At 39.0% G+C, this 13212-nt stretch overlaps 1 protein-coding gene across 1 annotated transcript in view; it reads left to right on the plus strand.

The window, feature by feature from the left end:
- Positions 1-1121: 1121 nt before the first annotated feature.
- Positions 1122-13212, plus strand: part of dlg4a (discs, large homolog 4a (Drosophila)) — a 48973-nt gene continuing 36882 nt past the window's right edge. Inside the window, exon 1 of the mRNA XM_078266737.1 lies at positions 1122-1292. Coding sequence (XP_078122863.1) covers positions 1122-1292 — 171 coding nt within the window. The remainder of the gene's footprint in view (positions 1293-13212) is intronic.

Genomic DNA, 13212 nt, shown 5'->3' on the forward strand with positions numbered 1-13212 from the left:
ACACAGACCTTTATTCACCAAATGCGTTTGGCTATCTTGCCTTCAGTTACACTTTAAAGTTGTTTGCGAGTCAACACCCCAAGCACAGGAGCAGAAAAATGTAATGCAATAATACTGGAGAGAAACAACGTTCTCAAAAGTCAATGAAGTCACTTCTATCATACTGACCATTGATCTATAGGGTGAAGTTGTAAATGGACCTGGCACTTTATGCTACCTGGTTAATAAGGATGGAAGAAACATCATGATTGTATATTGAAGCATACAATTGGGGGCTATTACCCATTGGCAAATAATATGTAATGATTCTCAATGTACTGCCCACTAAGTGACCTGAGTCCTGGCTGTGGTCATGCTAGAAATCTTACACAATCCCACAATGCAAATTGCTAGTCTAATTATAGAGTGAGCTGTAGTGACGCCCCAAGCCAAACAAACTTAAACTGGTGAGAGAAGTTGCTACTGAAAACTTTGCAAGGCTGTCAACACTATGGAAACAACATGGAACAAGTGCTCCTTTAAAAAGACATTTGGCTAAAAGAAAAGCATCCGTTGTGTGTATCTTGACTGGTGGCAGGTGTGTTGTACCAGTATTGAGATTTGGCAAAGTAAAGTAGCACATGGTTTCTCACAACCAGACATAACACATTAGCCAGAATCTACAAAATGCAGTAGTGCTATTATTAAAATGACTAAATGTAAATTAAAGGAGTAAAAGTAAAAAAAAAAAAATAGTATAGTATTCCAAATTCTATCGAAAATCTGAATTGTATTTTTATTCAAATCTGTCCCACCTCTAATCATACTCCTCTATTTTACATTTCCATTGTATATATATATATATATATATATATATATATATATATATATATATATATATATATATATATATATATATATATGATGAACACAACACAAATGGAATAAGACTTACTTTGTGTTATACAGTGCATATATGTACATTATATTATGGCATGTACAGCAGAGCCAGACATTGTTGTAGCATGTTCCGATGTTAGAAACGATGGAGAGGCACATGGGGCCTGCTTTAGCTGAGAGAAAGCTTTGGAGCTTGTGGGTGGTTCTGGTTAACAATAGACAGATTTTAGTACAGGTTGGAGATGGAGCTGGCAGTCCACAGTGATCGCTCTTCAACATTTTTTCACATCATATATGTGTACGTCTCAGATGGGGGACAGCTGGCAGAGGATCGTCTCAGTACTGTGGACAGCACACTGCTGTTGTCTTTAGTGTGGGAGGAGGCACAGCAGAACCAGACTGTGATAGAGGAAGTGAGGTGATGGCTATATAGAATTAGACCAGTAGTTGCTGTGAGACATTCTTCACTTGTTACAGGAAGAAGATCATCTGTTTGGCTTTCATGATTATGGTGTAGATGTGTTCATCCCAATTCGAGGGTGGTGGAGATAATTATTCCCAAGAGCTCAATTTAACCATTTAATAACTGTCTCTAAGCATGTCTGCAGCTACCAAAAGGGGAAAAACAAGTGCATTCCCAGGCTAATCAATTTTTGGGGCTTTTGAAGTGTGTTGAAGGTGTATCATGCACACCATACTCCATGCATAAAGGATTTCTCCAGGTAATCACTGTTGGTGATGACTCCATTCTGGCATGTTAAATTTACACAGCTGGGTGGTTTTGCAATAGACAGAAGCAGGAATATCAGATGTGAAACATTACAGTTTGCCTGTAGAGCAACCTTTGAGTGTTGTTGTTGCACCTGCAGCTAAGGTGAGGCAAGGCTCTACACAGGGTGTCCAGGTTTTGAGTGTTTATTTTGATTATTTAAATAGGAAGAATGAATCCCTGAGAAACGTTTTGGGGGTGTGGAAAAGGTTTTAAAGGTGCCCATTAGGTCCAACTTTCCCTGACATTTTGAAGAGTGGATTCATTTGTTGATATGCATTTTAGCTAACTGACAGTGCTCTCTAATTTACATTTTGCTAATTATTTACCTGACCATGTCCTGTTTGAAATGACAGTATTTTCTAATAAGAGCAGGTGAAATCAGATATTCAAGCTGAGAGAAATCAGATATAGCAAAAATCTGTTCTGTGTAGCTGTGAATACTGTAATGCTCACCCTGGGTGTTTTCCTTGTCAGTAGAGCTGAGGCAGTCTCCGAGCCTCAGGAGATTCCCAGTTGTGCTTGCACTTTAATAAGACTATTTCAGTGCCAAAGCTGCTGAGTGCTGGAGGTTACAGAAGAACAAACTAGAAATAAGGAAGACCATTTTCAGGAAAGCTTGAATGTGCTGGAAATCAAAACAGACTAGAGATGCAAAGATTACTTAATTAATCGATTAGTTGTCAACTATTAAATTAATCGCCACCTATTTTGATAATTGATTAATCGGTTTGAGCAATTTTTTGATGAACAAAAGTAAAATTCTCTGATTCCAGCTTCTTCTTCTTAACTTCACTGTCAGAATTTAGATGGATCTGTAGTTCATTCTTAAGAGACATTGGAGGATGTGGAAAAATGTGTGTATATGTATACGTAATCAATGAAAAATGCACCACAAAGGTTGTAACAAACCATTACGGTTAAGGCTAGTCTGACAAAACTATGTTGTAATTAACAATCTTGGATTGTTAATTAATGTTGGCACCATGGATTAATATGAATATGCATATTTGGAAAAAAAAGTTGTCCAAGCTTAATTGTAATTGTGAAGTTTTGTATATATTTGTGGAAGGGTCTGATAAGAAAAATAAACACTATATAATATTAAATTGTTAATGTTGTATTGCCCTTCTTTTTAGCCGAGCAGCTGCTATTGATCCCACAGACATCTAAATAATTAACTGAGCTAATCTAAAATCATTGACAGACAGAGACATAAAAAAGGGATCAATGCATTTCTCTCACTGTTGATCATATATTTTAGATTGCATACTGTCAGGCTTTGATTTCTTTCTTTATCTTTTATGTAAAAGGTAGGCCTAAATCACTAATTGCATATATTTTTCTCAACCACTTATGAGATTTTAAAATGGCTACCAAGGCTTGCAGAAAAGATAAGCAAATGTTAAGTATGGCACATCTGGCTCAACCTACAGTGTTATTAGGCTTAGCACCATTTTCTGGCACTCACAGGCTCAATGAGCTGCTATAACAGCCAGCCAGTGGTGAATAAATGCCAGCACGAGCAGCTTGCGCTTTGAGTCACAATGCTTCTTTACATTCTCTGTGAATTTGAGAAAATACTAGCATGTGTCATGGCATGTGATGCATGTACGTAGTAGCATGAGGCACCTGCCTTTATAACCCGTGACAGAAGCAGTCATTTTATTTATACGGTGACCAGAATGCTGCTGGAAAGTGGACTATTTGTTAGGGATCTGCCGTCCCCTGCAGATGTTGTCATGGAAACACTCAGGCTGTTTTGGGGTTCTCTCTCTCTCTCTCTCTCTCTCTCTCACACACACACACACACACGCACACACACACACACACACACACACACACACACACACACACAATGCAGCATTAGGATGTTAATGCTGTACTCAACACTGGAACACTACAGTTCAGGTTTCCATGTGACTCCCACGCTTACATAACGCTGTAGTGGAAGGGGGAAGCCATTTACAGTATATAATCACCACAAACATTATACTGTATGTATGATGATTATAGGTAGCGTTAGTCATATCCATATTTATATATTGCTTGTCTGAAAATGCTGCTTGAATCAAAATAAATCTACTTCATTGTATAAAGACGGTAATGTCGGTTGTAGGGCTGCAGCTAACAATTATTTTTATTGTCTTGTTTTGTCCACAACTGAATATCAAAGATCTTCAGTTTATTTTCATATAGGAGTAAAGAAAATAGAAAATATTCACATTTAAGAAGCTGGAATCAGAGAATTACTTGGTTTCTGTGCATTTTCTCTGTCAATGATTATTTTAAGTCAAAGCAGAACCACAGCGAAGAAATTCATTTTCAGTGATCACAGCTGATAAATCAGTTACATACAGTAATTACTGTGGCAAAAAAAGAGGGGGAAAAGTGTAACTTTTCCATTAATTCTTACATGAAACGCCTTATCATATATTGATTAATTAAAAAGGTTCACAGGTTTACACAAACCTTTCTTTATTTATTGATGTCCTCCAATTTAAACCCTCTATTTTAAAAAATTAGGCTGCTTGCAATGTGTCTGCATTGTCGATTAGATGATAAGATATTGCTCCTATTTTAAATCACGCCTCAGGAACTTGTATAAAAAGCTCAGTCAGTTACTTTCAGAGTAGAGTTTGGTATAAAGGGAAGACACAGAGAAACTGCGTGGATGGAATGTATGGAACAACCCTGTGATTTTGAAGAGGAGGCCTACTGCAAATCTGTTACTCATTGCAACAATGAGTAACAGATTCTGTTGAATCTTTGTCAGTGTATAGTCAATGCCAGAGTCCCTTATTAGAATGCATTCACTGCTGCAATCAAGGACAGTTTTCTTTTTAGAAAGCAATATCCATGGAAACTTTTGTGGGCTTGAAAAGTCTTCTCAGTTTTCTGATCACAGACAAGAGTCAAAGTATAAGAGTACACCAATTGTAAGGAAAAACTATGTCATACATCTAGAGTACTAAAATGTGAACAAGGCATTTGCCCACACGAAAACACACACAATATCTATTTCTATTATGTGATCAAGATTGAAGGCTAGCTAGCTGTGTAGATGTTCATACCATTGTTCTGGAAATCACATTATTGTACAGGGTGCTTTCTTAAACATTTGTGTATTAACTGTATTGATCGGTTGATTTATAGACTGTGTGCTCTGTTCTTTAAGATAACTGTAGAATATCGTTTCCTGAGAAAGTGACACTAGTCTACTTCACATTGTCTTCAATTCATGACCTCCCTCTGTCAGCCTGTGAAAATGCTGCTGATGGATGAATGCAGATTTCCCAGGATATCCCCAACTCTCTGGGGGGTGTTAAGGTTTAAAAAAAAAAAAAAAAATATCTGCAGCACACTGGTGTATTTGGAACGGACTGTGTGTTCGATTTAACGCTGACGTCACCTGGGAGCGTTGAGCCCTGCGCCGCAGTCGGTCCTGAGATGAATGCACAATATTTAAATCTAGCCTACCTAGTTCTCTCACTCCACCCTGTGGGCTCACCATGTCAGCACAATCACACACAGAAGTGGAGGAACAAAACACAAATGAAAACTAAATGAGACATTATTCTTATGAAGGATTTAAAGCCCTAAGACATAATGATTGTTGGTATAAAAGAAAATAAGGAAGTTAGCTGCTATTTATTTTGCTAGTTATCTTAGGTGCCTTCCTTTCAAAATACTAGTTTATAACTCTATTTATTGCTTTTTAAAATATTGGATAATAAGTCACATTCATAATTTATCTTAAAACTTTTAATAAAATTATTAAAAGTGTTAAGATAAATTATGAATGAACAGCCAACCAAGAGCCATATCAGCTCTATGAGGGGAAAAGCAAACTTCCAGAGAAACACATCACACAGCTATATCATAACTGGCCCTGCTTTTACCTGAATTGCCTGTATAGAACTGTCAGGGTCACTTTAATGCTGCACAGTGACATGGGAAGATTAAACAAATCAAAAATAGTGATAATTATAAAAACGGATACAACAACAGTATCAGTGGGATGTCATTTCACTATACTGCATTCCTGTCTGTGAGTGTGTTTGTGTACATGCATATCACACATTTGTTTTTTGTATGACACTCGGATTTAGCTCAATCGGCAAGCAGATACATTTTGCAGCCATCGAGTGCTGTCCACCGATTCGAAACATTTCAGCACCTTGGACAGCTCCGCCAGCACTTTTCTATAGATCCAACAGGGAGCGCAGTAATCACACTGTAACACGTGGTGGTGAAGCAGGCTGTTTGATGTGGCCATGTAATATTTCCCAGCCTCCACTGCCTTGAGATGTGTGTGTGTGTGTGTGTGTGTGTGTGTGTGTGTGTGTGTGTGTGTGTGTGTGCGTGCGCGCGTGCGTGCGTGTGCGTGTGTGCGTGTGTATGAGTGTGTGTTCAAAACTTTGATATTACTACCAATATTATTTTGCATGTGGCCGCTGGACAAAATAGCTAAACCGTTGCACTCTATTCAAGCCTCTTTACTGCTTTCCCTTATGATTCCAGCTGCGTTGACTACAAACTTTAAGGTGTCAATCAAAGAGAGAGAGAGAGAGAGAGAGAGAGAGAGAGAGAGAGAGAGAGAGAGAGAGAGAGAGACTTGTACAATGCTGAATGATACTGCCAGTGTTTAAACCTATGGACAACATATAGCGACAAACCGACGCTTTAAACGTGTCAAACATGCACGATTATGAAGCTGAATAAAAACATTGGACCCGAGTACCGCTACGGTCACATTTCAACCGGGGAGCCCGCCTGTTAGCCGGGCATCAGCGACCCCCTCTCAGCTTCCACGGCTCTGCTCTAACTGTATCGTGGCTCCGAGTGAGTGGCGGCGGACCGACGAGCTCCGGTCTGTGCTGTCTGTCTGGTGTGAGGTTTTGGACTGATGTCTCTGCCTGTCAGGAATTTAAAGTGTCTCTCGCCGGTCATGTGCCAATGTAAGGTCATCTGCAGCAACCGGACCCTCTCTCTCATGTTCGGGTGTAAGGTAAGCCCGGGGTGCAAGCAGCCGATGGTTGCAGCAGCGACCGGTATCGAAATTTTAGTTTGTATAAATATGTAACAAAAAAAAGGCCTTTGTGAGAAATTGCGCGCCTGGGTTTGTTCCAGTTGTAGCTAATTTGAACCGTGCTTTTTCTCATTACACGGAGTAATTAGTACAGTGATCACACTCACCTACGGCTTCCTCTCTTGTACATATGCTTTCAGGTACCAGCTTATTCACAACATGCCTTTACATCACGACGTGCTCGCCTTTTTTTCATGCTCATTGATGGCCGATTTCCATTTTACACAGTAGACAGGAGACAGACAGGATAAAGCATCTTTGGCAGGCATGGTTGCGTGTTTGGTGATAGCTGTTTGCTGTTTGTTTTTTTGTTTTTACAATAAATGTTTACTGATATATGATATTTAATGAATGAAACATCAATCACTATCAGATGTTAACTCCTTATCTGCAAGGCAGGTCACTAACCAAATGGCTCTCTGTGCTGATTGGTTCACATTTAGCTTTGCATCCCAGCAACGCAAACTGCATGGTATGCTTTTGACCTTGGGAAATGCACTTTATTGCTCAGGGCCACTTAAATATCATCCAGCATCAGATAAACTGTACACCGCAAGAGAGAGGCTTGAAATCAGGTAACATGAACAGTACCCCTGCTGTTTTCTATAGCCCATTGGTAAATCAGAGCCAGGCTGCTTATTATCAGCAAAGAAATATATTATTATGTTTAGCTGTTTGTTTGCAGTATGGTTTTGCCTTAATGTTGAGTGGGGGATGCTGTCGTTTTCTGTGCAAAGAGAGAGCATTGTCATCCATTCATTCACTGATTGTCCATCACATCCCTGATGCCCCTCCCTCACAGCTTCAGGTATTTCCAATATGGCAGCCAGCTCAGAGTTTCCCACCACATGGCACTCTAGTCTGTTGGCTTTTTGAAGCCAAATTCTGACTACACTGGTGCGCTCTGTCGCGGCATTGTCGCTACGCTTGCCAAAGTGATGTGTACATGTGTACAGAGATCCAGATAATTTGTTTGTTGAGTCAGCTCCGACATTTTGGTTTGTGTTCTGTCTTGTTGCTAGAATCTGATACACTTTGAGGCACATATAATCACATATGAACTAGGTGGATATTTTTGTTGTATTTCATTAATCGTGATTGTTTTTATATTTAGTCTAGTAGACCAGAACAATTTCTACATTTGTGAAACACAGCTGGGAAAATGAATGTGGGTGTTTGCTTTCTGGGTTCCTGTTAGTGAGGTCCTGCTGTGCTCAGTGTTGAGTATTACTAGCACAGATTCACAGCACATAGTCCCTCCCGCCTCACTCCCTCCTGGCTCATATCTTCCTCTATATTTTCATCTGAGACTCCACGCCTTCCCCCTGGAAGATGTATTTAAATTCTTATCCCACTGACTCAAATTGCCTCCACAGTCTTCATGACCAACCAGTGAAATGTAACTTCACAGCAAACATCTATTCTGTAATAAAAGCAGATTTCAAAATGGGATTAGCTACTCAATTAAAATGGATTGTGCTTGCTTTGCAGTATGTAATGCTTGTTTTAACAGATCCGGCTTATAATAATGGGGTTCAGCTCATCTAAAACACATGCTACAAGCATTTGATCTTTTTTGAATGTAAAACTTTATTCTTTAGCTGTTGCCATTTTTGCACCCTTCTATGATAAACATCCTAATCATCCCAAGATTTAAGATTAGCCTCTACTTTGTGCTTTTATTAGCAAGTCAAAACAGATAATGTATCTATGGTCATAGTATCCCTTCAACATGCCCAAACTGCTCTGTCCATACTTCCAGCAGGTTCAGTAGCCTCCAAACAGCTTGCATCCAGTCTGTTGCAGTCGTGTGGTGGGTTGTTATCGGTTATCTTTTGGGATACAGTACATTGCAGGGATATATCCAGTCTGTATTTTTCTATACATTTCCAGCTTTACCTCTTTGTTTTTATTTACAACATTCCCCAGGACTGTCACTATGTTTGCTTAACATCTATGTAACAATAGCTATCACATGACTGGTCATTTCCCAAGGTGATGTTCGCAGGTTATTTGTTTGCATAAACTTTGTTCTTACACAAAGCCCAGCACAGAGCCTCTCAGTCATTTTTAATTCAGGATCTTAATTAAAATGGTCTTCATTCATTCATTGGTTGGAGGCGTTCAGCAGTGCTTTAATGTGCTCTTTTATGCTTAATGCTCATTAATGGCCACATTTAATCAAGACAGACTGCGTTGTTGAAGTTTGTCTTTAAGATATTGTACAATTCCATGCAGTGCTTACAGTATATCGAAGGCCACACAATGTGAACTAGCCCAAAGACAGAGTTTAAATGGAAACTGAGTATTAATGTGATGAAGGATTCACAACGCAGGGATCAGTGTGCCTTCATCTCAATATCAAGATAAATGATCACTTCACCCTGAAAATCAACTCTCAGACGTCTTTACTGGAAAATGGACAGCAATGCTGTCACTCATTACCAGTCGACCAATCATATGATAAAGAGTAATGATGTGGAAAATATCAGCAGGTGATATCAAAGCAGAGTGCCGTCTATGCTGCTGTGTGTAACGGTTGCTGGTTTTACATTTCACATTCTTCCTATAAATATAACTTTTAATGCTTTGCAAACACACATTTCCTCCTATGGATTTTACATATTTAATTCTGCAGTTTGTGTCATCTTCCTTTATAAAGAGCAGTGAGCCTCAGCTCCGACAGTAAGCTCAGGGAGATGCGGCAACAACAATGTGCGGCAGCAGATATTTGCTAATGCTCTGTTCAGGTCTAAGATTGAAGCATTCAGGGTCGCCTCTACATTGCTAACTTGCTTTTCCCAGCTATTCTCCTACCACATACTGCAGCTGGTGTGTGCAATGGATGTGCAGGTTGTAGGAGTAAGTAGCACACTCACGGTATAAGAACAAGTACTGTACAGAAATGGTCCTTACTGTGATCTATCAAAGCAGCAACCTAACAAGTAGTCAGGTCAGAAGTTTCTCGTAAATGTAAACTGTGTCTTACTAATAGGATGAATGTATGGGCTCTCTGCAAGAGAATAAACAGTTAAGTCTCTTTAAATTGAATTTAATCTCACCAATATGATCCTTTACACATGTCAAAACACCAGAATTCAATCTGCATATTATTGCAAGATGGGTTGCCTAGTTACATGGTTCACCACTAAAGACCTTGAGGTCAGCACTTCAACACTGGAAAAATGATGGTGGACTACTTGAATAACCAATAGAGGCCCCTTTTACAGCCAATGTTCATCACAGCTATGTTTTATTTATCTAGATTGTCAGACAATAACATTATATTTAAAAATCCACCTCAGTGGGCACCTTGTGGAGATATGCATCATCAACGTTTGAAACGAAATTCAGCCTCAGCGTAGCACAAAGACAAAATGAAACTACTCTGAGTCCATGACATCAACCTTTATTCAATTCAAAACATAAAGGTGTGTTCAGATTCACAACTTGAGGCAAATTTTAGATGCAGGGTGACTGCATGTAAAGTCAACAGAAAGATGCGAGTGGGCGAGTCGAAGAAAAAAAACACAAAAAAATTGCGGTTATCCCAGGCTTTATGGATCTGCTTCATAATCGTACAGAGACGAGAGGAAAAAGGAGAGACTGGAGGAAAATAATGAAAGAAACAGAAAGTTCTGAGATTTTGACACAAGGAGTGGGCTATATTATGTATTTAGGCAAATGTCTCACTAATGCTTGAGATAAAGATCAGATTTTTTATTTTTATTGCATTGATAGACAATTGTTTCAAGGTGCTGTTTGCTAACAGCAGTACAGAGACTACTTAGTGCTCCTCATCAAAAAGCTGTTTCAGACTTGTTTTCGCAGGCAATGCTTTGCACATTACTGTACATGTTTGTTTCTAGTGAAACCATTAACCAGTCTTACAGTGCCGTGTGTTAACGTGGCCTCCACTTGCATGTTTATGTGTGTGGAGAAAACAGAGGGCTGGGGGAGGGTTAACACTACAGTCCCCCACTACAAGTGCAACATACATAAAAATGCATGTACTCAGCATAAACACTGTGCATGCTTCTGTGAGCAGAGGGGGAGATTTAAATGATCAACATTACTAAGTTTTGTCTGAGACCCGTGAGGAGAATTTAGGGGAATAGGTTTCATCTGACCTGTAAACTGCAAAATAATATAGCATTTGAATTAATTCTTTTTAGCTGATTAAGTGTAGCTGCGTGTTAGACTGGACAATTATTGTGTTTTAACAGTTTATGGCACTGCTGTTACTGCTGAAACTGGCTACTGTTTTGGGTCGGGTTTACAAGCTTTAAGTCAAGGTACAATATTGTTGTTGGATTAGGGAAAGGTATTCGCCACGGTTTCATTTAGTTTGATGTAAAAACCAAGCCTGGTTATGTCGGTCTGCAATTCGTCCTACATGCCGTATAAATATCGTTCATTTCTTCTACAAAAAAGCATGACGTTCCTGTGAAAACAGGCTCCAGACAGACAAGATGGAAACCTTCCCCCCTGTGCTACCTCCAGCAGAAGTACTGCAGCCAAGCACCCACTATGGCACCATTTACTGTATCTGCGTGTGACTCTAATTTGTTTATTAAATTAGATGATACATCTGTGTGGGTCCTATGAATGATGAATCATCCCTCAGAAATGAGATGCAGACTCATTAATTGAGCATAAATTAACAACCTAATATTTAAGACTGAAATGTAAGGAAGACTACATGTTGAGTCTCTAAAACAGTGCTGAGCATGTATCCAGGCAGTATATATATTTTTTATAACTTTTCCTGTTTTACTTTAGTAACATAAGCCTTCTGGTGGTGAAGAAAGCCCAACAGCACTTAAGGGATTTTATTTTTATTTTTAGAGAAAGTCTTAAGTTTAGTTAGTAGGACAGTAATGAGCTTCAAAACATGCACCACTGGAAGTATTTTTACATGTTTTGATGTTGGACAATTTGAATTGTGCTGCTGGGCATGGGTACCTTCGTTATCTCCCTGTGGGACAATTTACTGATGCAGACGAGGTGATGCTCAATATGAAACACCTTCACTCTGCAGCCTAGGAGCCCCACTGCAGTCAATAGCAAACATTTTTTTACTTGTGCTGCTGTTTTTTTTTTAAAATAATACATTAATAAATACATTATAAATCATAAATACGTCCACTCTTCTTAGCTTTAGTGTCACTTGGTATGTACTCTACAAACTACACTCTTAGAAAGCCATCTTTCCGTGGTTGACAGGTTCAGGTAGAAGCTTTGTGTTTGCTGCTAATGGTCAGCTTTACAAATAGATTGGATTGACTACATCCAACAGCAGACTTACACCTGGGTGAAGTGGGTGAATCTAGAGCATCTCCATTAAAATCCTTCCTAGTGCAGATTTTGCCCCATGGTAAATGTAAAATCTGTTTTTGTTGCAGCATACATAGCTACAGGACACTTGTAAAGGTGTTGTGCTGAGACACCTTGGAGAATAGTCTGAAGCAAGCATCTTAGAATTGGCAGAAGATGAGTGAAATTTCTGTCTTCTGAGGCTTACATGTACTGTACATGAAAAAAAAGGTGTTGGCTGGCAACAGCAAAAGTGATAATGCAAATGAGATGAAAGCTGTGTTGGGTTTGGCACTTGAGAGTGAAAATCAACTGAGAAGGCAACAATGACTGGATTTGAAAAGAAAGTTCAGATGACCATCAGAGACAAACATTATTCTCTCACCAGCACTCTGTCGAAGTGACAATGAGCGATGATCTAATGTGTCATATATTGTACATAACGCCATGTCTGATTTACAAAAAAGAGTCTACAAGTATTCAGCTTGTGTGGCTGTTTTATAGGTGCCAGAGTGTTGGTGTGAGGGTTTGCTCTACTAACATCCAGCAGGTGTTCTGGCCTACATGTAATATGTGTAGGGAGGTAGATTAATCTCTATATGTACTGATGAATGAACTAAAGCTAGAGCCTGGGTCACTGTTAAAACAGGTGGCACACTTGTGTCTCAATGAGTTTTGTGTAGTTATGTCTACTGATTGCAGCATAGTAATGACTGATCGGCATGTTATAAAGAAGTATGAAGTACAAACTGTATGAGGAAAAAAGCCAAAGGTATAACATTGGCTGCATAGTTGCAGAGAGACAAAAAGCAGCAGAAGGTAAAAATATTATAAGTGAGACACAGGTCAGTCGATATATTAATATTTGTGAAAAACTGCAATTGTGTTTTTTTTAGACAAACTCAAAAAAGCTGTTTTCAGACAATCTATCATTAGAAGTTGCCTGAGTAGGAGAAATGTGGCTAGTCTGGCTCTGTGTTAAATTTAAACACATAATTTAAACATCTCTTTATATAACTGATTCAAAGTTGGTTTAATTCCAGCACATTTACCTGTCCAGATTTACTCCATAGAGAAGTATTGTACATATTCCAGCATATGGTTCATTCTGATAGGCTGTGAAGCTTCACAGAGACTTAGCACCCAGCACAAAATC

Source organism: Sander vitreus, chromosome 13, assembly GCF_031162955.1.
Source record: "Sander vitreus isolate 19-12246 chromosome 13, sanVit1, whole genome shotgun sequence".
Taxonomy (NCBI): domain Eukaryota; kingdom Metazoa; phylum Chordata; class Actinopteri; order Perciformes; family Percidae; genus Sander; species Sander vitreus.